The sequence below is a fragment of the Neoarius graeffei genome, chromosome 1 (genome assembly GCF_027579695.1).
Source record: "Neoarius graeffei isolate fNeoGra1 chromosome 1, fNeoGra1.pri, whole genome shotgun sequence".
Lineage (NCBI taxonomy): Eukaryota > Metazoa > Chordata > Actinopteri > Siluriformes > Ariidae > Neoarius > Neoarius graeffei.
In genome coordinates, this window is record NC_083569.1 from 79,987,864 (window position 1) to 80,010,957 (window position 23,094).

At 40.9% G+C, this 23,094-nt stretch overlaps 1 protein-coding gene across 1 annotated transcript; it reads left to right on the plus strand.

Moving 5' to 3' along the window:
• The first annotated feature begins 16,760 nt into the window (after positions 1–16,760).
• On the plus strand, positions 16,761–22,438 carry syt4 (synaptotagmin IV). The gene is made up of 4 exons (XM_060925064.1): positions 16,761–16,913; positions 18,189–19,054; positions 21,092–21,212; positions 21,954–22,438. The coding sequence occupies exons 1-4, from the start codon at positions 16,880–16,882 to the stop codon at positions 22,262–22,264; spliced, it is 1,332 nt and encodes a 443-aa protein (XP_060781047.1). The 5' UTR covers positions 16,761–16,879; the 3' UTR covers positions 22,265–22,438.
• Positions 22,439–23,094: the final 656 nt, after the last annotated feature.

Consider the following 23,094-nt stretch of genomic DNA (forward strand, 5'->3'; position numbering starts at 1 on the left):
CTGGACGCATTTAGACTGTGATATAAAGCACACATAAACATTCTCATCTTCATTAGATTGTAATAAACACAGGATTTCACTGATCATTCTCACAGCTCTCAGCTCAGGAACTGGATCATTCACAGTTTCTCACTGACTGATATGTTTCTATAAGTGTTTATGTTTCACCCAGTGATCACCTCTGGACTTCTGACACACACACACACACACACACACACAGTAAAAGGTATAATTGTATTTTAACTTGTATTTCAGTGTTCATGCTGGAATCAGTTTAGTTTTGAGCAGTTAATAAAACACAGCAACCTTTAAACCTGTTTTTGAGCTTTGTTGTCTTGGCTGATCACTGATCATTAAAGACAGTTTTTAAACTAAACTCAATAAAAACACTTATAATCAGCTTGTATTTCAGTGTCAGTATTTCAGCAGTGAGTTAGAGACTCTGTCTCTGTCTGACATTGTTAACATGTACAGTTTATCCTGATAAATCACACACTGACAAAACCTCTGAACTATAAAACATTCATTGAAGAATATACCTTTATTTTACTCACCTCTTTTCAGGGAGCCAAAATGGTCAGCACTTAAAGTCCTTGCAGAGTTGGTGAATATCAAGCAGTTATTTTGTATAAAAAGAAGAGTTTGTACTCAATGGGAGCTCACTGTTTTTTGCTTTTACTTCCTTTTGGATGAAGCAATGAAGAAATTTCAGACTGAGGCAGCTCCACACCTGATCTCAGTGCAGTTTGCAGAAATTCCTAGTGTAAGTCTATAAAAATTGCACACGCAATTCACAGTTCATCATGTGTTATATTTAACTATTATCACATTATTCTTACCATGTCATAATAATAGTGTATCACTTCCAAGAGTACTTTTAAGAAGCTTAATTTATCTGATTTTCCAGTAAATGAAGCTTTTCTCTGACAGCCAAAGACACTCATATAGCATGTAATTACACTGAACTAATCAATATAATAGTTTTTTAAAAATTGTGTGTTTCTCTCTCCATCTTCAAATTAACTGCACTCTCCCTTACATTACTCTCCTGTACTTGTAACACACACACACACACACACACACACACACACACCTTTCGTGCACTTAATTCAGCTTAGCTCACACAGTTGGGCAAATTTGGTCAAGTATAAAATATGATTGAATTTTAAACTGTATTTCAGTGTTTGTGCTGAAATCAGTTCATGTTTGAGCAGTTAATAAAACACAGCAACCTTTAACCCTGTTTTCAGTTTTGCTCTCTCAGCTGATCTCTACTCATTAAAGAAGATATCAGCAAGACAAAGTGTTATAAAGGTATGTGTTAGCCAACATGAGCTACAGCCTTAAAAGGCCAACAAGAATTTGACCGTTAGGTTCAAACCCAGAACCTCCTTGCTATGAGGCTGGACCACTGCACCACCATACCACCCGAGGTGAAATTTATACAGTCTTTAATACAGAAGAGATGATCAGTGGTGCTGAATTTTTCATACAGTTTATGGTAGGACCCTATTAAAGAAGAGAAGTACAACTTGTTTTCAATTTAAAACTATTCTTGAGTGAGTTTTATTTATATTTATGCCACAGCACAGTCAAATTCTTTATTCTAAATGGCCAGAAGGTGTGCATTTTTTTTTTTTTTTGTCTAACAGTATGGCCTGGACAGTAGTCCTTGTTATTATATGAATGGTAGGTTAATAATAATATGAATGTTCTAATTCATTATTGTTTCTCTCATAAAAAGTCATTTGCACTTGGGAACTCAAAGTGGCAAGCTCATCATTATTAATTAATAATAAAATTCTATATTGTGCTTCTATGCTGTATATTGATTTTACAGTTGTCAGGAAAATATTTCAGAGCCTTGAGTCATAATTGACTGAGCTACTATTTACTAGCTAGCTGACATCCATCATTCTAATCAAACCGAGTATGTATAGCTAATATAAGGTCAAGCGGCTACAGACAATGAGATGAGATGAGATGAGATGAGATGAGATGAGATGAGATGAGATGAGATGAGATGAGATGAGATGAGATGAGATGAGAAGTTACTCAGTATAGTAAGTTACCCATCTGAATCAAGAAGTGCTCTCTTTTATGCTCTGTTCATTCAGTTAGTGTGGTTCATTTAAAAATAATAAAAATAACAGGCCTTTATTTGTCACATGTACTCAATCAGATCAAAATTCCTTCTCTGCATTTAAGCTATCTGAAGCAGTGAACACACGCATGCACACACAAGTGAGAATGAGAAAGCACACATACCCAGAGCAGTGGGCAGCTATGCTACAGCGTAAGCCCAGGGAGCAATTGGGGGTTAGGTGCCTTGCTCAAGGGCACTTCAGCCATGATAGAGATGGAGGGGAAAGTGCTCTTCATTCATTCAACTCCTCTCACATTTTTCCTGCTGGTCCTGGGAATCGAACTGGCGGCCCTTTGGGCCCAAGGCTACTTCTCTAACCTAAAATTAAAAATAAGTAACCGGCCAATATTACTAAGATATTTCTATTGTTAGGTAAGGTCATACAGTCTGTTCATAAACTGTTATGTAATTTAACTAGTGTTAGCCACCTTGGTTTATGCCATCGATTCATTCACTCATGTTGGTTTACTAGACATAATATCCATTTTTCATGTACAAAACTGTCCCTTCATCAACTACACTCTTTTATATATTATCAAATAATTCCTATAAAATGCGTTTATTGAAAGGAAAAATCTGTGGGGTGATATCATGGCCAAATGAAATTGTAAAAACCACAGAACACTATTCATTAAAATAATATGGGGACCTGTTACCTACAGTAAAATGGAAATTTGTGTCTCTGATGCCCACTAGAGGGCCTCAGAGACATCCATCCATCCATTATCTGTAGCCGCTTATCCTGTTTTACAGGGTCACAGGCAAGCTGGAGCCTATCCCAGCTGACTAAGGGCGAGAGGCAGGGTACACCCTGGACAAGTCGCCAGGTCATCGCAAGGCTGACACATAGACACAGACAACCATTCACACCTATGGTCAATTTGGAGCCACCAATTAGCCTAACCTGCATGCCTTTGGGGGAAACTGGAGCACCCAGCAGAAACAGAAGAGCATGCAAACTCCACACTGAAAGGCCCTCGTTGGCCGCTGGGCTCAAACCCAAGACCTTCTTGCTGTGAGGCGACAGTGCTAACCAGGGCCGGCTCTAGGTCTTTGGCTGCCCTAGGCGAGATCGAGTTTTGGCGCCCCCCCACCAAGAAAAAAAACCCTCTAATAACATCTAAATAACACTTTAATCTAATCACTCTATTCTATTACTATTAAACAATGTACGGTGCATGGACAATAAACAAGAAGTCGTTTTTATCTTTTTCATTATTGTTATTATTGTTATCATTATTCACATAAAGTGTCACAAAGTAAAATGACCACACAAATTCAATACATATCTCCATATAATGGGCAAAAACTCTTCCGCACCCTGTTCAAAGTGTAGTGCATGGACAATAAACAAGAAATTATTTTTAGTTTCTTTTTTGCTATTAAAAGTTAAGTCATCTCTGAAGAATTAACAAATTAAATGAATAAAAAATTCTACAATTCTAAATTGTGCAAACTTAAGCACCCTGTTAGGACATCAATGGGCTGTATTTTCAAGCAAAAGTGCTATTATGGGTACTTTGTTATTGAAGTAACATTACAATGGGACTTGTCTGGTCTTCCTAATGGCAAATTCCTTGATAATATCATCAAATGATATTTCTCTTGAGATCTCTTGGTTGATGCTCATCAGAGCAAGCCCATTCAGACGTTCTTGACTCATTGTTGACCTTAAGTATGTCTTCAGCAGTTTTAATTTTGAAAAGCTTCTTTCAGCAGAAGCTACTGTCACAGGTAGTGTAACAGCAGAGGTAAAGAGTGCGTATTTCTACATCCCCAGTCGCATCAGAGGTGTTGTAAAAAAGGTTTTCAACCTTTCATGAGCCAGAGTGCACTTTTTTTCAATGAAAAAATCTCAAGGCACATCACCAATAGAAAATGTTGACTGAAACTAAAACGCTGTTGCCAGTGGTGTAGTCTACGTGATACGCAGGTATACGCCGTATGCCCACTGGAAAAGCTCAGCGATTTCCGTATACTCACTGAAGAGCTCAGTGATTTGCGTATGCGCATACGCCTACTAAAAATATATATTCGTTATTTGAACTGGCCAAACCAACGTCAACATTGTCAGATGAATGTTCCACAGTTCCATTCCTAGATGCCTGTGTCCACCAAACACGCTTTAGCGCCTATTCAATTCAAATCCTATGGGCTTCATTGATTAGACGCTGACAGAGCCCGACTCAGCACTCAAGGCGTTGCGAGTTGATCCAAGAGCAGAGAATTGACCCTTCCGGGAGCTCCGCCCCCCCATAGCAACTGTTGCTATGTCAGACCCCTTCTCAGTAAACGTCATTCATACAGAAGAGGAAATTGCGCGCGCAGCCTGGACCCAAAAAAGACTCCGCGACGGTAGAGACGAGAAGAAAGATTTGGAAGAAATGCCTAGTTGTTGTGTTTTCGGGTGTCAGAATCGTAGCAGTGATGGGGTTAAAATGTACAGAATTCCAGCAGGATCTCCCATTCCAAAAAAATCACCGACGTCTATGACTACAAGCCATCAAACGTGTAGACTGGGATGAAAGCACCATCAAAAATGCGCGGGTTTGCAGCGCCCACTTCATCACAGGTAAGATCAGGCTATTTATTAAATCTTTCTTTTTTATTCTTTCTAGTCTTCGTTTATTGATGTAGCAAAATACTTTGGTAACATTTGTCTGATTAGCTGGTCATAGTTACACAATGTAATGAATATTGTTAGCATGTTAACTTAGCTTTGCATGCAATTTTGTTTGTAGGAAAGGTCTCGCTTGACTCAAGCAGTCCAGATTTTGTGCCATCATTATTTGTGTATGCCGAAAATCACAATTTTAAAGCAGGGATGGAAAGGTAAAATTGTGTGCCCTCACTCTAAATGCCAACTTACGTTGACTGCTCTAACCAAGCTCCCGCCCCGTTCAGTTTCATTTCTGCTCTCTGCCTCTCGCTTTTTACGCAGCTCTGATTTCTCTTAGCTGCACTCTTTACACTATCATTGTGGATATGTTGGATGATGTAGGCACGAAGTTTTTCGTGGGTGTACAGTGAAGTCTGGTCAATAAGGTACGAGTATATATCTGGCCATTGTATACCAGGGAACTTACTAACATCGTCCATCCACTTTTTAATTAAATGTGGATCCGGTAGGCGATGTCCACTTGTTAGAGTTAACTTATTTATGTAGCATTCTCGATCTTGTAACGACAATTGTTTTGCCTAATCTGACAGCTCATAATGCCGGTCTATGGGCAGCGCCATTGTTTCTGAGTCCAGGCTGCGCGCGCATCCTAGCAACGGTCGGTTTGTTTACAAACATGCGAAGGGGTCTAGCATACAGGTCGTATAAAGCTAGGTAGTTTGATGCCTGTTGCCTTTGACTTGTTGCTAAGCAACAGTGCTTATTCAGTCATGACAGACCACACGGCATTATCTAGCATTCAATCAAGTTTGCAAAATCATGAAACGAAAACAAACGACACTATTTCAGTGTTTTCAGAAGTGTCCTCAGCCATCACTCTGCAACACAACCAAGGAGGCAATGCAGATCTCAAATGCCAGAATATAAAAACACCTGGAAAGTCCTGTAGACCTTTTTTGCAGGGCTTGTGGACTAACACACTGAAGGACATTGCGTATTTGTTAATTAAATTAATTTTTTCTTCTTTGAAGCAAACATTTGTTTTAGCACATCTAGGATGTTTTCTTGTTCATTTAAGCTGATGTGCTGAATAGATGAGAAATAAGAAATGCATTTAATATGTTAAAATATATTATTGTGTGATATGTGTTTAATTTACGTCAATATGTCAAATTTTCTTGATACATGAAAAATAAAAAAAACAATGATGGAAAAGCCCACTTATCTTAAGTTGAACGGTGAATCAAAATTTTATAAATTTTGTACATTTAAACCACATTTGTTTTGTATACAGTAGATCTGTACACAAAACCAGTTTCAAGATGCATATTACTATGCATTAGGCAGTGATGGTGCTCATGAGGTGTTGCTTTCAGGTTATCGGACAGTTACAAGATGGATGAGTACAAGTATAACAGTATAGCCACAACACACACGTGTGTGTGTGTGTATATATATATACACACAAGCAAGCACTGAGTATACCCAGTGCAAAAAAGTAGACTACACCACTGGCTGTTGCCAATATTTACAATATACAGTCATTCTATAATTTTCCACGGTACACTTGGTGATCTCTCACGGCACACTCCGTGGTACTAGAGTTCGGCAGCACAGTGGTTAAAAACACTGTACACCACTGATGCACTTGGTAACATCTCCATTCAATAACTCCATCCCTCCTTTTTGGTGGGGTTTTGGTCGCCCTTGGTGCCCCTGGGCACACTTTGCGCTCTAGGCAATTGCCTAGGTCGCCTATAGCAATCGCCGGCGCTGGTAAAGAGAACACATCTGAGTGCTTGTTTTGTTTCCCTGCAGTGTTGACGCACTGAGATTGTTTCTTGTTTTCAACGCGTTTATTATATTTTCCTCCAGGAAGATCTTCGCAACATGGTTGCTTGAATGAGCTGCTAAACTGTCATTTTAATGAGAACACAGATCAACAAAGCAACTTTGTTTTATTAAAAGAAAAAAACGTGCCAGGCACCATTGGAATAGCTCGCTGCGAAACGTGTTCGGTGCATAAAAGACCTTTACTTCAGCCCAGACTGCTCAACGACACCGACAGACTGCTCCAAGTGCAGCCGTATTCAAAACAAGCAACAGATCTATGTCAGTTATCTACGTTATGCAAAAACACTCTTTAGCCAACAACACTTAGGCTATTACATGGCCAAAACAGAGAATTGAGGTATTTCACTCACGTGACCAAATCATGTGATACTGCCATTTTGGACGGCACGGCTCGAATCAGTTTGAATGCGAGGAAGGCGACAAACGAAAAACATAAAAGAAAAAGGAGCGAGATGCAGAAAACACCTTCACTATCCAGCGACGTAGGGCATTTACAGGGTGAGCAGAGGGAGAGGTATTTGCAAAAATTGAGGTTAGCAGGCTTAGAGAACGACGTTTACCTGCTTCCACCAGGATTGTTCACTGACAGCTAAGATTTGTTCACATTTTCATTTACTCTCGGTCCTCAGGATAAACAAAATGTTATTAAATGTCATTGAAATAACTTCTTAGTCTGTTGAGACATGGCCCGTTATAAGTTTTTCCTTTACTGTATTTACTAGTTTACTGAGCGCGCTCCGGGGCGGGCTGGCTGGCTGGCTAGCTAGCGCTCCGGGGCTAGCTAGTGCTCCGGGGCCGGCTGGCTAGCGCTCCGGAGCCGGCTGGCTGGCTGGCTAGTGCTCCGGGGCCGGCCGGCAGGCTAGCGCTCCGGGGCCGGCAGGCTAGTGCTCCGGGGCCGGCAGGCTAGCGCTCCGGGGCCGGCAGGCTAGCTAGCGCTCCGGAGCCAGCTGGCTAGGTAGCGCTCCGGAGCCGGCTGGCTAGCTAGCGCTCCGGGGCCGGCTGGCTAGCTAGCGCTCCGGGGCCGGCTGGCTGGCTAGCGCTCCGGGGCCGGCTGGCTGGCTAGCGCTCCGGGGCCGGCTGGCTGGCTAGCGCTCCGGGGCCGGCAGGCTAGCGCTCCGGGGCCGGCTAGCTAGCTAGCGCTCCGGGGCCGGCTGGCTGGCTAAGACATTATAATGCTGACTCGTTTTCAGAATAGTGGAAGTCATAATTTTTCTCCCCCCGTTTCTGCGCCCCTGGATGGACGCAGCGCCCTTAGCATTTGCCTATATTGCCTATGCCACGGGCCGGCTCTGGTGCTAACCACTACACCACCGTGCCACCCTGGCCTCAGAGACAGTTCATAGGAAAGGATAAAATAAGTTCAATTTGTCACAATGTTTAATGAGTGACTAGTGCTCAGTGTGTGGTAAGTTTTAGTTATCTGAAGAGAACAAATTACGCTTTTTAACTGTACAAGTATAAATAGCATCAAGTGGGGAAGTGAGTTCATTGCCATGCATGATGAGCAATGTTTACCTTTGATAATTACTTTACTGCTGAAATAGAACAACATCAGAAATCTGTTTAAGGACTTTACAGCATGTCAGTAATAGGGAGCTCTACTGAAGAGCCTTATGAAAGCCTCTTTAGCTGGAGAAATCTACAGGTGAAAATAAGTCTGATGATGCAGTGGTGTAATGATGATATACTATATTGCCACATTTATTTTTTACTGAATTATTGAACTTATTATATATTTAATGATTTAATGTAAAAATCTGAAGGAAAAAATATGTATAGTTGCACAATCAATAAATGGCTGTTCTTCCAAAGATGTCTATGCATTATTACACAAGTGTTATTCTTATATTATAAAAGTGGCATAAAATCAAAAGAAAAGGCAAGTTAATCATTAACTACAGTTGATTGTACAATTAAAGCTATACTGCCTTTCAGATTTTTCAGGTATAGGTCATAAAAATATTTTTTTCTGACACCCAATTATTTTTGTTTAGTGGACCGAAAGCTACTGAATTCGAATCACAGACTTCCAATTTTATTCATCTCATCTCATCTCATCTCATCTCATCATCTCTAGCCGCTTTATCCTGTTCTACAGGGTTGCAGGCAAGCTGGAGCCTATCCCAGCTGACTACGGGCGAAAGGCAGGGTACACCCTGGACAAGTCGCCAGGTCATCACAGGGCTGACACAGAGACACAGACAACCATTCACACTCACATTCACACCTACGGTCAATTTAGAGTCACCAGTTAGCCTAACCTGCATGTCTTTGGACTGTGGGGGAAACTGGAGCACCCGGAGGAAACCCACGCTGACACGGGGAGAACATGCAAGCTCCGCACAGAAAGGCCCTCGCCAGCCACGGGGCTCGAACCCGGACCTTCTTGCTGTGAGACGACAGCGCTAACCACCGTGCTGCCCCCCCAATTTTATTATTTTTTTAAAAAATAGAACAGTTAATGAATTTAGAGCCATGTGGCCCTAAATTCTCTGCTATTTTTTCCTGCTTCACCATGACCCAATTCAACATACTACGTCATGCATGATGTGGTGGGCTTTCCCCATTTGCGCAAGGCATTGTGGGATACAAATTTGAAACAGGAGAGAAAAATGGAGGACATGAGTGTGCGAATTAAACGTGAAAGACCAACTACAGTAACAGAAAGCGAGAAGAAAAGATGTTATGTTGCGAAAAAACATTATGTTGCAAACTAATAAATATCGGCGGTCAGTGAGCACCTCGGTTTGATCAGCTGTTCGTTTAGCGACAGAATGATGTACCTGTCAGTGCACAGTCAAAGCTAACCTGCGCATGCACACACGGACTTCCTCTGTCTGGTTGATTGCATGAAGCGAGTGATTTCATGTGCATTATTTGCTCAGGAATCCCCTCAAATTAAATAACTTCCCAGCTACAGAATAGCCTGATATTTTGTGAGATATTACATAAATAAATATATATCACAATGACCAAATTTCAGAGGGAACTAAATTTGACCGATTTTATGAAATCAAAAGGCTGTCGAGCTTTAACTGTCAATTAAAATTTCATAATAGTGACCATCCTTAATTAAATGATGTAGCAAATCCACCACACAGTCCAAACCCTTATGAACTACTCATTACTACAAACAGCAACTAAGTAACTCATGCATTAATACTGACTGAACCTGAAGACAGCACTACTGTCAGAGGCATGCCATAATAGAAATTTAATCTGCAGCTTCTGACCAATCAGAATGAATAATTTAGCAAAAACTCTTGCATGAGCTGTATAACTTACATGCATGTAGTTCTAGCATGCTGCTCCTTCTGCTGCCTTTTTTTTAATAAAGATTCAGCCATATCCTGTACTTCTTATTTAGCCTTTTCATAAAGAAATCACATCATTCAGATCACACATGGCAAAAACATACTGTCTGTTTTCTCACAGTTTTATTTGTGGTAAATAATGCCAGAGCAAGTAGGTTAGGAAATATAGGCCTATTTGTACACCATCTTAAGGGTTTAACCTGCAATGATCATTCTTGAAAAATGGCATACAAAGAGAAATGTGAAAATACATACACAAACATGCTAGAAAAGACAGAATGGAGGTGCTTATGCTTGCTTGATGTGACTGAGGGAAGTGGTCCCAATATATACAGTTACCATTCCTTACTGGGTGCCATATGGATAACACTTCGGTTGCTTGGAGGACTCCACTCCAGTGTCTCATGGCGAATAAAATGTAAATGCAGCATGGCTGCCACAAGGGGGCGAAATCCGACCGTCATATCCTGAGAGTGAGTGCCGTGAAAAGGCGATGTCAGGTTTCCATTCCACTGTTGCCTGTTATAATAATGAAATAAAATCATGTTAACTGGACAAATTAAACTTAGCAGTATTTATTTTGCTGCCCGGTAAGTCAAAGTCAAAACTTATGCTACTCAGCCCATGCAGTGAAACTACTTGATAAAAGTAACACGATTTAATTCATTTTGACATCAGAGTCAAAGGCGTGGCATCAAATAGGATATTTAACTGGAAAATCTTGAGGTAGGAAAAATAGCATATGTTTGGCTTTAGAATTTTCAACATTGATCCTGATGTTTGTTTGTTGCAAGTATGTTGATCTGTTTGGTGTAGTAGCACTGTCGCCTCACAGCAAGAAGGTCCTGGGTTGGAGCCCAGCGGCCGGCGAGGGCCTTTCTGTGTGGAGTTTGCATGTTCTCCCCGTGTCTGCGTGGGTTTCCTCCAGGTGCTCCGGTTTCCCCCAAAGACATGCAGGTTAGGCTAATTGGTGGCTCTAAATTGACCGTAGGTGTGAATGGTTGTTTGTCTCTGTGTCAGCCCTGCGATAACCTGGCGACTTGTCCAGGGTGTACCCCGCCTCTCGCTCATAGTCAGCTGGGATAGGCTCCAGCTTGCCTGCAACCCTGTAGAACAGGATAAGCGGCTACAGATAATGGGTGGGTAGATGTTGATCTGTCCGTTTGTTTGTTGGTGCATTGTCATTTCTTGACCAATCTTCACCAAAATGCACAGGACAACTCACTAGGGGCACACAAAGACATCATTAGTTTTTGGTGGGTTAAGGTCACCAAAGTCAAATCTTGTAAAAACACCTAATCGGCTATAACTTCCATTTCTTTGTGATTTTCACAAGTATCGTGCTCTGTGCAACTTTTCATTTGTTTGTTTGTTTGAACATCATATTTTATGCTATTTTTTCAGTTATGAACTTGGAAAAGTATTGAGCATTTTCTAAACTCTGTTATTGTTGTTATTACTACTTAGAAATTATAGAATGTTACTCAGGCCAACATCTAAATATTTATTAATTTATACTTAGCCTACTGTGTGCAGTACACAATATTAGAATATGTTTATGAAGAATTCAATTTTTTTTTCAAATGCCATTGCTGAAATGTGATTTACGGATGTCAGGTATACTATACAGAAATTATGTTTTAAACATGTAATTGAGTGTGAAATTAAAGGCCTAGCCTAGCATTGGTCAGCTTTATATCCAATTTAAACTTACCATGCTGAGCAGAAGACCAGGGGTTGAAGCCCCAACACAGCCAAGTTGCCACTGTTGGGCCCTTGAGCAAGGCCCTTATCCCTCTCTACTCCATGGACACCTTATAATGGCTTCCTCACAAGCTGGGGTATGCAAAGAAAAGAATTTCACTGTGCTTCTTCTTCTTGCTTGCTTTATGGAGTAAAGCTAATGTAGGGTGACAAAATAATGGAAGATGAAATAATAAATGGCAACAGATTGTGTTCCTTTTCTGCTTCAGGCAAATGCTTTTGCCTACTGTACATGTAATGATACTGTAAGTTTTACTGCATTGTTAAAATACACTCTCAGAAAATAAAGTTCATTATTGTACCTTTAAGGCTGCAACAGCTTGTCCCTCTGGCAGTACCCATGTACAACCCCGATTCCAAAAAAGTTGGGACAAAGTACAAATTGTAAATAAAAACGGAATGCAATAATTTACAAATCTCAAAAACTGATATTGTATTCACAATAGAACATAGACAACATATCAAATGTCGAAAGTGAGACATTTTGAAATTTCATGCCAAATATTGGCTCATTTGAAATTTCATGACAGCAACACATCTCAAAAAAGTTGGGACAGGGGCAATAAGAGGCTGGAAAAGTTAAAGGTACAAAAAAGGAACAGCTGGAGGACCAAATTGCAACTCATTAGGTCAATTGGCAATAGGTCATTAACATGACTGGGTATAAAAAGAGCATCTTGGAGTGGCAGCGGCTCTCAGAAGTAAAGATGGGAAGAGGATCACCAATCCCCCTAATTCTGCGCCAACAAATAGTGGAGCAATATCAGAAAGGAGTTCGACAGTGTAAAATTGCAAAGAGTTTGAACATATCATCATCTACAGTGCATAATATCATCAAAAGATTCAGAGAATCTGGAAGAATCTCTGTGTGTAAGGGTCAAGGCCGGAAAACCATACTGGGTGCCCGTGATCTTCGGGCCCTTAGACGGCACTGCATCACATACAGGAATGCTTCTGTATTGGAAATCACAAAATGGGCTCAGGAATATTTCCAGAGAACATTATCTGTGAACACAATTCACCGTGCCATCCGCCGTTGCCAGCTAAAACTCTATAGTTCAAAGAAGAAGCCGTATCTAAACATGATCCAGAAGCACAGACGTCTTCTCTGGGCCAAGGCTCATTTAAAATAGACTGTGGCAAAGTGGAAAACTGTTCTGTGGTCAGACGAATCAAAATGTGAAGTTCTTTATGGAAATCAGGGACGCCGTGTCATTCGGACTAAAGAGGAGAAGGACGACCCAAGTTGTTATCAGCACTCAGTTCAGAAGCCAGCATCTCTGATGGTATGGGGTTGCATTAGTGCATGTGGCATGGGCAGCTTACACATCTGGAAAGACACCATCAATGCTGAAAGGTATATCCAGGTTCTAGAGCAACATATGCTCCCATCCAGATGACATCTCTTTCAGGGAAGACCTTGCATTTTCCAACATGACAATGCCAAACCACATACTGCATCAATTACAGCATCATGGCTGCGTAGAAGAAGGGTCCGGGTACTGAACTGGCCAGCCTGCAGTCCAGATCTTTCACCCACAGAAAACATTTGGCGCATCATAAAACGGAAGATACGACAAAAAAGACCTAAGACAGCTGAGCAACTAGAATCCTACATTAGACAAGAATGGGTTAACATTCCTATCCCTAAACTTGAGCAACTTGTCTCCTCAGTCCCCAGACGTTTACAGACTGTTGTAAAGAGAAAAGGGGATGTCTCACAGTGGTAAACATGGCCTTGTCCCAACTTTTTTGAGATGTGTTGTTGTCATGAAATTTAAAATCACCTAATTTTTCTCTTTAAATGATACATTTTCTCAGTTTAAACATTTGATTTGTCATCTATGTTCTATTCTGAATAAAATATGGAATTTTGAAACTTCCACATCATTGCATTCGGTTTTTATTTACAATTTGTACTTTGTCCCAACTTTTTTGGAATCGGGGTTGTACAACAATGTTATAGTACACTAAGGTCTTCAGCTACAGTATTATGTCATTACTGTAAATATGTTCCTAGACTACCATGCAGGCTACAGTATAGAACTGTAAAAATAAATAAATAAATAAATAAATAAATTATATACTTGTTTGAACACAAAATTCTGGATAATTTAGAAAAAAAATATTTACAGGGAATATACAGAGGGGTCCAAAAGTCTGAGACCGTGAGTGAAATGCTTCTGTTTGGCAGTCTGTTTCAACACAAAGGTTTGTATTACAAATTATATTATCACCAAAAACTTGTGAAAGAAAAAAGAAAGAAAGCACAACTTTATTCATCACACACTTGTGAAATTTCCTCTCTGCATTTAACCCATCTGAAGCAGTGAACACACACATGTGAGCAATGAGCACACACACATACCCAGAGCAGTGGGCAGCCATGCTAACAGTACCCGGGGAGCAGTTGGGAGTTAGGTGCCTCGCTCAAGGGCACCTCAGCCCAAAGCCATCCCATATTAACCTAACCGCATGTCTTTGGACTGTGGGGGAAACTGGGGCACCCACAGAAAACCCACACAGACATCGGGAGAACATGCAAACTCCACACAGAAAGGTCCTCGCCAGCCACTGGGTTTGAACCTAGAACCTTCTTGCTGTGAGGCAATTGTGCTAACTACTTACACCACCATGCCGCCCGTGAAAGGAGGAATCTTAGAATTTTTTCATAAACTTCAGAGTTTCTTGGTATTTGGTACACCCCCTTTTTGCTTTAATGACAGTGTGCACTCAAGCTGGCATGGACTCCACAAATTTAGGTAAAACCTGATGATCCATGTTAGATCAAATCCATTGACATGTTGTATGAATACTTGCTTCAACAGAATGGATAAGTCTCATGGAAAATGCCCCCTGTGTTCTAAGACAGGAACCCTTGAGCACATCCTAAGTAGTTGCTCCAAGGCACTAAGTGATGGCCAGTATCACTGGAGACATGACCAGGTCCTTAAGTCCATCACTGAGGCAATCAGCAAGGGGATCAAGGAGAGCAGATACACCCATGCTGCAGCCAAGGGCATCCACTTTGTTAAGCAGGGACTGGTGCTGAAGAGAACACCAAAAGACTTCTCTGTAGTTTTGTTCTCCACAGCCCCAGACTAGATGATGACAGCTGACCTGGAGAGGCAGCTGAAAATTTCACAACACATCAGCCAGTCCACACTGAGACCTGACAGCATCTTAGTCTCAGAGGCCACAAAGCAACTGATACTGCTGGAGCTGACAGTATTCTGGGAAGAGAGGATGGAGGAGGCTCAAGAGAGGAAGAGAGCGAGATATCACGAGCTGGTGGAGGATTGTTGAAGGAAGTGGTGGTGGACCAGATGTATGCCAGTGGAGGTGAGCTGTAGGGGATTTGTTGGTCACTCCCTGCACAAGGCTTACTCTGGGCATAACTGGTACCAGCAGAAGAAGAGCCATTGGTAACAACATGGAGGTGGTAGAGAGAGCATCCAGATGGCTCTGGTTGAAGAAGAGGGAGCAGTGGGAGCAGAAGGATGGCACGAGGTCTGATCAGCCTTGGTCAGGTCACCTGGAAGAGGGTGTCTGTTGTAAGACCTGAAACACTGAAACAGGAAACAGGAAACAACACTGATGTGTCCTAATGTGTGCATCAGAGGATTCATCTCATTCTCATCTCATTATCTCTAGCCGCTTATTCTGTTCTACAGGGTCGCAGGCAAGCTGGAGCCTATCCCAGCTGACTATGGGCGAAAGGCGGGGTACACCCTGGACAAGTCGCCAGGTTATCACAGGGCTGACACATAGACACAGACAACCATTCACACTCACATTCACACCTACGGTCAATTTAGAGTCACCAGTTAACCTAACCTGCATGTCTTTGGACTGTGGGGGAAACCGGAGCACCCGGAGGAAACCCACGCGGACATGGGAAGAACATGCAAACTCCGCACAGAAAGGTCCTTGCCGGCCACGGGGCTCGAACCCAGACCTTCTTACTGTGAGGCGACAGTGCTAACCACTACACCACCATGCCGCCCTGCTTGTGTCTTGATTACTGAATAGTCAAGATGTTGCACATTTGATTTTTTTGTTTTAGAATTTTCAAAATTCTAAAATGTTCTGTTTATTTTTGGTTAAAGTAATTTTAAAAAATTCTCAGATTTTCCATCTGGCCTCACACTTTTGAACCCAACCATTACCAGTATATGTTCTGAGGTATGTTGTCAATGTTCCACCTCACTTCATATTTTCTAACTGCACAGATGTGTATACACAGAGAGAAAACCAAATTACTGTGTGCAATGCACAGTTCGATTGTACCAGTTTTGTACCTTTTACAAGAATGAACAAAAGAAAGAAAGAAAGAAAGAAAGAAAGAAAGAAAGAAAGAAAGATTCAAACATACTGCATTGTGCTAAACATGACGCAAATGCAGACAAATATAAAAGTTAATATTTCTTCTTTTAAAACAGTAGTGTATGGCAGTTTTGCAATCTGTAATTTTATTTCTTACTTAATATGTTTTTCTTTGTTTGTTTGTTTGTTTGTTTCTGAGAAATAACAGAAGTAAAAGTGGAATGATATCATTGCATATTAATGCACAACAGCATCATTTCATCCAAAAAGCAAGCATGAAATAATTAGCCAAACATGCAATACTACACATTTCTAATAGTTAATTATTGATTATCTTCGCAGAAAACTGATCCCAGGATGCAGGATTTCAGGAATATTTATTAGAGGATGCTATTATATCCTTACGTTATTTGTCTCAGTATAATAGTAAACCTGCAGCTCAAATTGGTGTCCTCATCAGTCAGACTTACAGACAAACGCTTACACATGCACACAGCTTTAAAACCTTGAGTAGTCTTAATGATTGACTGGCCTTGTTGTGCAGAGGGTGGTGATTTCAGCATCAGTGTTCGTCAGAGTTGCGTCAGAGCACAATTCAGCTGAGACACGCGCGTGCGCATGTGCACAGTGAGAGAAAGAAAGGGAGAGAGAGTCTGGGTGTGTGTAGTTCCTCAGTCTCAACGCGGACAGCACCTCCACAGGGCGGCTGCTACAAAACCTGTAGCGACAAAGAAAAATCTCAGAAGCTTATTTATTTATTTATTTAGAAAAAGAAGAAGCTAAGGTACATCTGATCTCGATCTGGCCCTGTTAGATATTTAACCGGCTGTTTCAGCACCTTGAACAGCTCACACAATGGCTCCTGTAAGTGCGGAAGAAGGGCATGTTGGTGAGTAGCCTAAAGGCAGACACAATGATCAGAGCTATATGTGATAATTATAGATGTTGAGTAAATTTTAAGTGTAAACGAGCTACAACCTATGAAATTAGAGATCAATTTCCCCTGAATTATATGTAAATGTAAAATAATTACAGGGTGTGGGGCGCTGTTCATGTGCATTTTTGTGGTGTGCCTGCTTTTGTGTGAAGTGAGAGATGGCTACAAGTAGATAATGACGTAATTGTTGGAGCTTACCTAATTGCGGTGTACAATGCATGAATTTGGATTAATAATGTGTGTGCGTGTGTGTGTCTGGGTGGGTGTTTGGGGGTTGGGAGGAGGGTTGGGGTATTTTTCTATATTTTGGTACCAAATGTCCTCACTTGGACAGGAATATCTGACAATTTTAAGCTTGTGGGGACATTTAGATTCACAGGAATCCTGTGTGTGTGTGTGTGTGTGTGTGTGTGTGCATGGAGGTGAAATTCCACTAAGAGAGACACCCATCATGCAGTAGGAAATTTCCAGACCACTATTAATATCAACTATTATTATAAAAAAAATTGCCCACGGGTGTATGTAATTAATACTGAGGATCCCCATGCTACAGTATGATCGCAAGAGTGGACTTTAGTCATACACAGTCTATGATATATATATATATATATATATATATATATATATATATATATATATATATATATATATATACAGAGAGAGAGAGAGAGAGAGTGTTGTTCTCAGAGTGTTGTGGTTTTTCTGAGTCATGCTCGACTACGTGAGTCACGATGTCTGTATTTATCTGCTGACTTTGATGCAACACAATGGTTTGTACTAAATGCGCTCATATAGGAAGAAAGAGAGAAATATTAGGTGTAATCAATTCCCAATGAGCACCAACATTCATATACATCCATTACTGAGGAAGTCAGACATAATTTGTTCAATAAAGAGATATTGCTATGAGTCAGTTCTGGCCCACATTAATCAGGTCATGGTACTTTGATGTCTTGCATGCAATCATAAGAGTAACCTTTTTTTAGTTCCTTGAAAAGACATATTAAAAACTTTCATACAGGCCTAAAACTAGATGTTTTATTTTCACATCATCTAAATCTTTTGGATTCACAAACCATATTGAGTAAATAAAAGTGTCACCTCGGGATAGAATATGGGACCTTTATTAAACATCCTTCTATACCATTCTGATTGAAGCTGGCAGGAGTTTCTTGGGATAAAGTAGCTGACATTAATGTGCGTGTGCTGTCTTGTCTCCCACACCAGCAGAGGTCCCAATGAGTGTGGCTGTAGTCAGCGTCTTTGGTCTTGTCTTCAGTGTTTCTGCCTTCGCCTGGATTTGCTGCCAGCGCAAGACCAACAAGAACAGTGCCAAGACTCCACCATACAAATTTGTCCACATGCTCAAGGGTGTGGACATCTACCCTGAGAGCTTAAATGGCAAGAAAAAATTTGCTGGAGAGAAGACACCAGACCCACTACAGGGAAAGGCAAGCCCAAGTCCCAGCAACGGGCGCCCGGCACTTCATCTCGAGCTGGAAAAACGAGACCTGAATGGGAACTTCACATTTGTACCACCTGTTGCCCATCCCAAAGTGCGAAGCTCCCCAGATTTGGACATCCCTTCCCCACACTCTGGCTTCAGACAGGGGGGATATCAGGAGGAGGAAACCTCAGAGAGCAATGTTTCAAGCCAGACAGCCACACCAGCTCTGGACAAGGCCCAGGAAAAGGACAGTGGTGTAGGCACACTCTCCTTCTCGCTCGAGTACAACTTTGAGAAGAAGGCCTTTATCGTGCATATCAAGGAGGCACATGGCCTGTCTGCCACTGATGAGCAGTCCCTGACCTCTGACCCTTACATCAAGCTCACTCTGCTTCCTGAGAAGAAGCACAAGGTGAAGACACGGGTGCTCAGGAAGACTCTGGATCCAGCTTTTGATGAGACCTTCAGCTTTTACGGCATTCCATATGCTCGTGTCCCTCAGCTGGCTTTGCACTTCATGGTACTGAGTTTTGACCGGTTTTCTCGTGATGAGGTGATTGGAGAAACACTCGTTCCATTGGCTGATGTTGACCTCGCCGAGGGGAGGGTCCTAATGAGCCGTGACATCATCAAGAGGAATGTGAGGGTAAGGTCTCTGGTCTTCTCTAGGTTAAATTATTATATTATTAACAGCATTTACAAATTACAGTAGGTGTTTTATAATTGAAAAAGATGTTTAATGTTTGTAAAACTGTATCAGCTTGTAAAAATTGTCTAATATTTTATTACTGATGGTAAAACAGGAAGTATATCTATACAATAATCTCATTTCTGAATGAATGAGAGTGATTGGTAGAGTGTCCATGTACTATGATGGTGCCTGATATGGATGGAAAAGGAGAAGGAATGTCTATCTGATCTCCTATTTCCTCTATTTAATAATGCACCATTAGAATAGCTTAGTATTAAGCCTACATGACATAGGCAGTGAAAGGCACACCCATGAGCCCAAAGACACTTAATGCTCTATGTCTATTCTGTGTGGGGGGGTGGGGGGGATCGATAAAGAGGTTTATATGTCCCGTATAATGAGGCAAAGATGAACCACTGAAGCACAAGCTCTAAATATTTAATCATAGCTCAAACTATGTATGTAAATATTCATTCAAATTTAGGAAATGTGATTGTGGTTTATTAGCTCATCCGGCTGACAGGCGATGAGCTTTTGCTATCATGTGTTGTCCCTTGTCTGTCTGGCATCGTCCACATTTCACGAAAATTGCTTCTTCTCTCTCAATTCTTCACCAAGTTTTATTCTTTTTGGCAGGAAGGTAGGTCTGCCTGGGGTGCATATAGCTTCTACATAAATTTGCATAATTACAATTAATAATGAAGATATGGCGTAATTAAGCCCTAATGAGCTGTTTCCACACACATTGCTTCTTCTCTCTCAATTATTCGCCGATTTTGATTTTTTTTTTTCTGGCATGAAGGTAGGAGTACATAGGGTGCATATAACTTCTACCCAGATTTGCTTAATTATAATTATTAATGAAGTTATGGACTAATTAAATCTTAATGAGCAGTTCAACAAAAATTGCTTCTTCTCCCTCAATTCTTCACTGTTTTGGATTCTTTCTGGCAAATAGGTAGGTATTCCTAGGGTGTATATACACAGCAAAATCCCCAGTGTTGAATTAACACCCAGAGTGTTTATATAGGTCCAATTGGACCAATATAAACACTCTGGGTGTTAATTCAACACTGAGGAATTTGCTGTGTAGCTTCTATATATAGCTTGTAGATAGCTTGTATATAGTGTACAAAGCTTGCAACATTTATTGCGCAAGGTGGCCCACTTTAGATCGTTCCTCCTGGACTAGACGGGGCTGGAGTGAGCTACGCCTTCATTGACAGTCTTGTTTCATAATGCTAGTTCAGGAGTGTGCCATTTTTTTCCAATAAATTAACAGTTTATGAAATTAGACAAAAGTTTCTTTCTGGGATAAGGATGAATGATTTCCTTTTCACCAGTGGATGATTCATGGACTGATGGTCTGTCCTGCTAATGCTCAGTTGGTTATTGATTTAGGTCATGTTGATTTTAATGGCTGGCTGACTCACACAGTAATGCCTGTAACACCCTGTCAAAACACAGAACCATTACCACTGCCGGAGACATGTCATGATTTCAGCAACATGATTTCACCATCATGCATGGATAATGAAGTTCATTTGGAACAGTAGGAGAAGTCATTATCCTCCGCTGGTGAAAACAACTCAAAACGGTCAGAGGTAACCACTCTGTTTGACTGTAACCACTCACAGAGTTCAAGACACATCCTGAGTCATTGCCACAGCAGCAAAAGAACCCTGCTGTTGGTTGCCATGGTAATATGTCACTAGATTCACACTTTGTATGTGCTGAATAGAGACAGCATTTATTGCACTGGATAGGCCATGTAAAGAAAATGGAATGAGATGCTGAGATTCATGCTGTGTTTGGAACAGTTGTAGATTTAGGTGACATGAGTTGTGCTGATAGGAATTGTGACATCCGTTCGTAGTCCCAAATAGCATAAAATGGTTGCAGACACAGAAAGAAGAATGGAAGTATGTCTGAAAAAGTGCTATGGATTGAATATGAATGTGTCGCTTTTCTTCTCACTTCTTTTCTCTGTAGAGGAGTGCAGGAAGGGGAGAGCTGCTACTGTCTCTATGTTATCAGTCAACCACCAGCACCCTCACTGTTGTGGTTCTTAAGGCTCGTCACCTGCCCAAGATAGACCACAATGGACCCTCAGGTGAGTAAATGAGTAGGTATAATAGAAGATGTCAGAGAGAAGTCAAAGATGTTTTGTCAGCACATGACTGTGTATATGGCCAGTTATCTAGATTAATTAGTTTCATTACAACAGTGATAACTTTTTTTTATAATTTTAATACTTATTGAGTGCAAAATTCATACAAATATGATCTAATGTGATCTAGTTGTATACAGTGTCCAACAGTATCCAATATTTTAAATTTCGTATCACTAGGAGTCACAATCCTACATTGGTACATGATAGAAACATATCCAAAATCAAATAGAAGGCACTAGTTAAATTTGGGGTATTTCAGAAATAGAAAAAAAAATCCATAATTGCCTTCAGTAGCCTCATTGGAAAGAAGTTTATAATTCAAAGTAGTACTGAAAATCGTATTGATTGCCTAGAAGACAGTTCAAGATCTAAAGCACAAATAAGGTAAATGTAGAAGTTTATTAATTACATACTATCACATTTTACATGTTCTGTGTATCTCAAATCCAGGCTGCATTTGGATATTAAGTAAATCTTTGTGCTCCTACTCCTGCTTTAGATCAAAATAGCTCATAAAGCTATTGACCTCATGACCTCAAAGCAAGCAGTGCTTCTCAACAGCACTCAGTATTTCCTCTCCATCGACCCAGCTATTGATCTCTGCTCTATAAGATCCAACCAAGTCTCTTTTTTCCTCTCACCTTCTTTCTTTTTTTTCTCTTTCCCTTTGTGTCTTTCTAGACCCCTATGTGAAAGTGAACCTGTACCAGGGCAAGAAACGTGTATGCAAGAAAAAAACTCATGTAAAGAAGTGCACACCAAACCCTGTCTTCAACGAGCTCTTCGTTTTCGACGTGCCTTCAGAGGAGGGCTTGCGGGACACCAGTGTAGAGCTTCTGCTGCTAGATTCTGATAGGACGGCACGCACGCCTGTCATCGGCCGCCTCCTCTTGGGCACATCCTCCCCAGGCACCGCTGGCGAGCACTGGCGTGAGATCTGTGATCATCCACGGCGGCAGATTGCCAAGTGGCATGTGTTGGCCGAAGACTAGCTCAAGACAAATGCTCAAGAACTGTCAGAATGCAAAGGAATTGAAGTGGGACTTCAGGGGTTTAGGGGACTTATTATGAGCGATGTCATCTGTTGGCTATGTAATTAAGATGGGGCTACTTCGAAAGGGGAGGAGCCAAATGTATCCAGCCAATTAATGATTCCAAAGACAATCTGCAACACCCAGTGATGCTTCTCTTCATACAATATCTAATTGGTCACCACATTGTGCAGTTCCAAATGTCATGTCTCTATCACTGTTCGCTGCTCAATATCAATGTATGAAAAAAAGTGAAAAAAGTAACATAAAACAGTTACTCTGAAAATCTATGTGAATATATGTGGATGAACCTTATATTTTGTAAAGGCCTTTTCTTTTATCAACTTTCGTTCCCTTTTAAAATATTTATTCTCTTTTTTGTACCTCACTTATTCATTTTGGTTCAAGGTATTTTGCCTGTTTTTGTAAGTTAAAGTGGCCAGTCATATCTCCTATTTCAGCTATGTGGAGGTAGCCTAAATTAGGCCAACCTTTATGAATGATGGACTGCATGAACTAAAGATGCCTGTTTGTATGGGAGCCTTCTGTGTGTGTGTGTGTGTGTGTGTGTGTGTGTGTTTTCTGATTGGAGAGAGAGCACTCTTTACAGTGAGCACAATGGCAGAATGTAATGTATATGTACCTTAATATAAAATGTCATGTTCAGAGAAAGAAACAGAGACTCCTAATTATTTCATTCTTAAAGTTAGCACAGTGAAGCTTTTAAGGTAAACATATACTGTAGTCTGTTTTTTTTCTTTTTCTCAGAAGTTAGCTGCAGTTATTGTTTT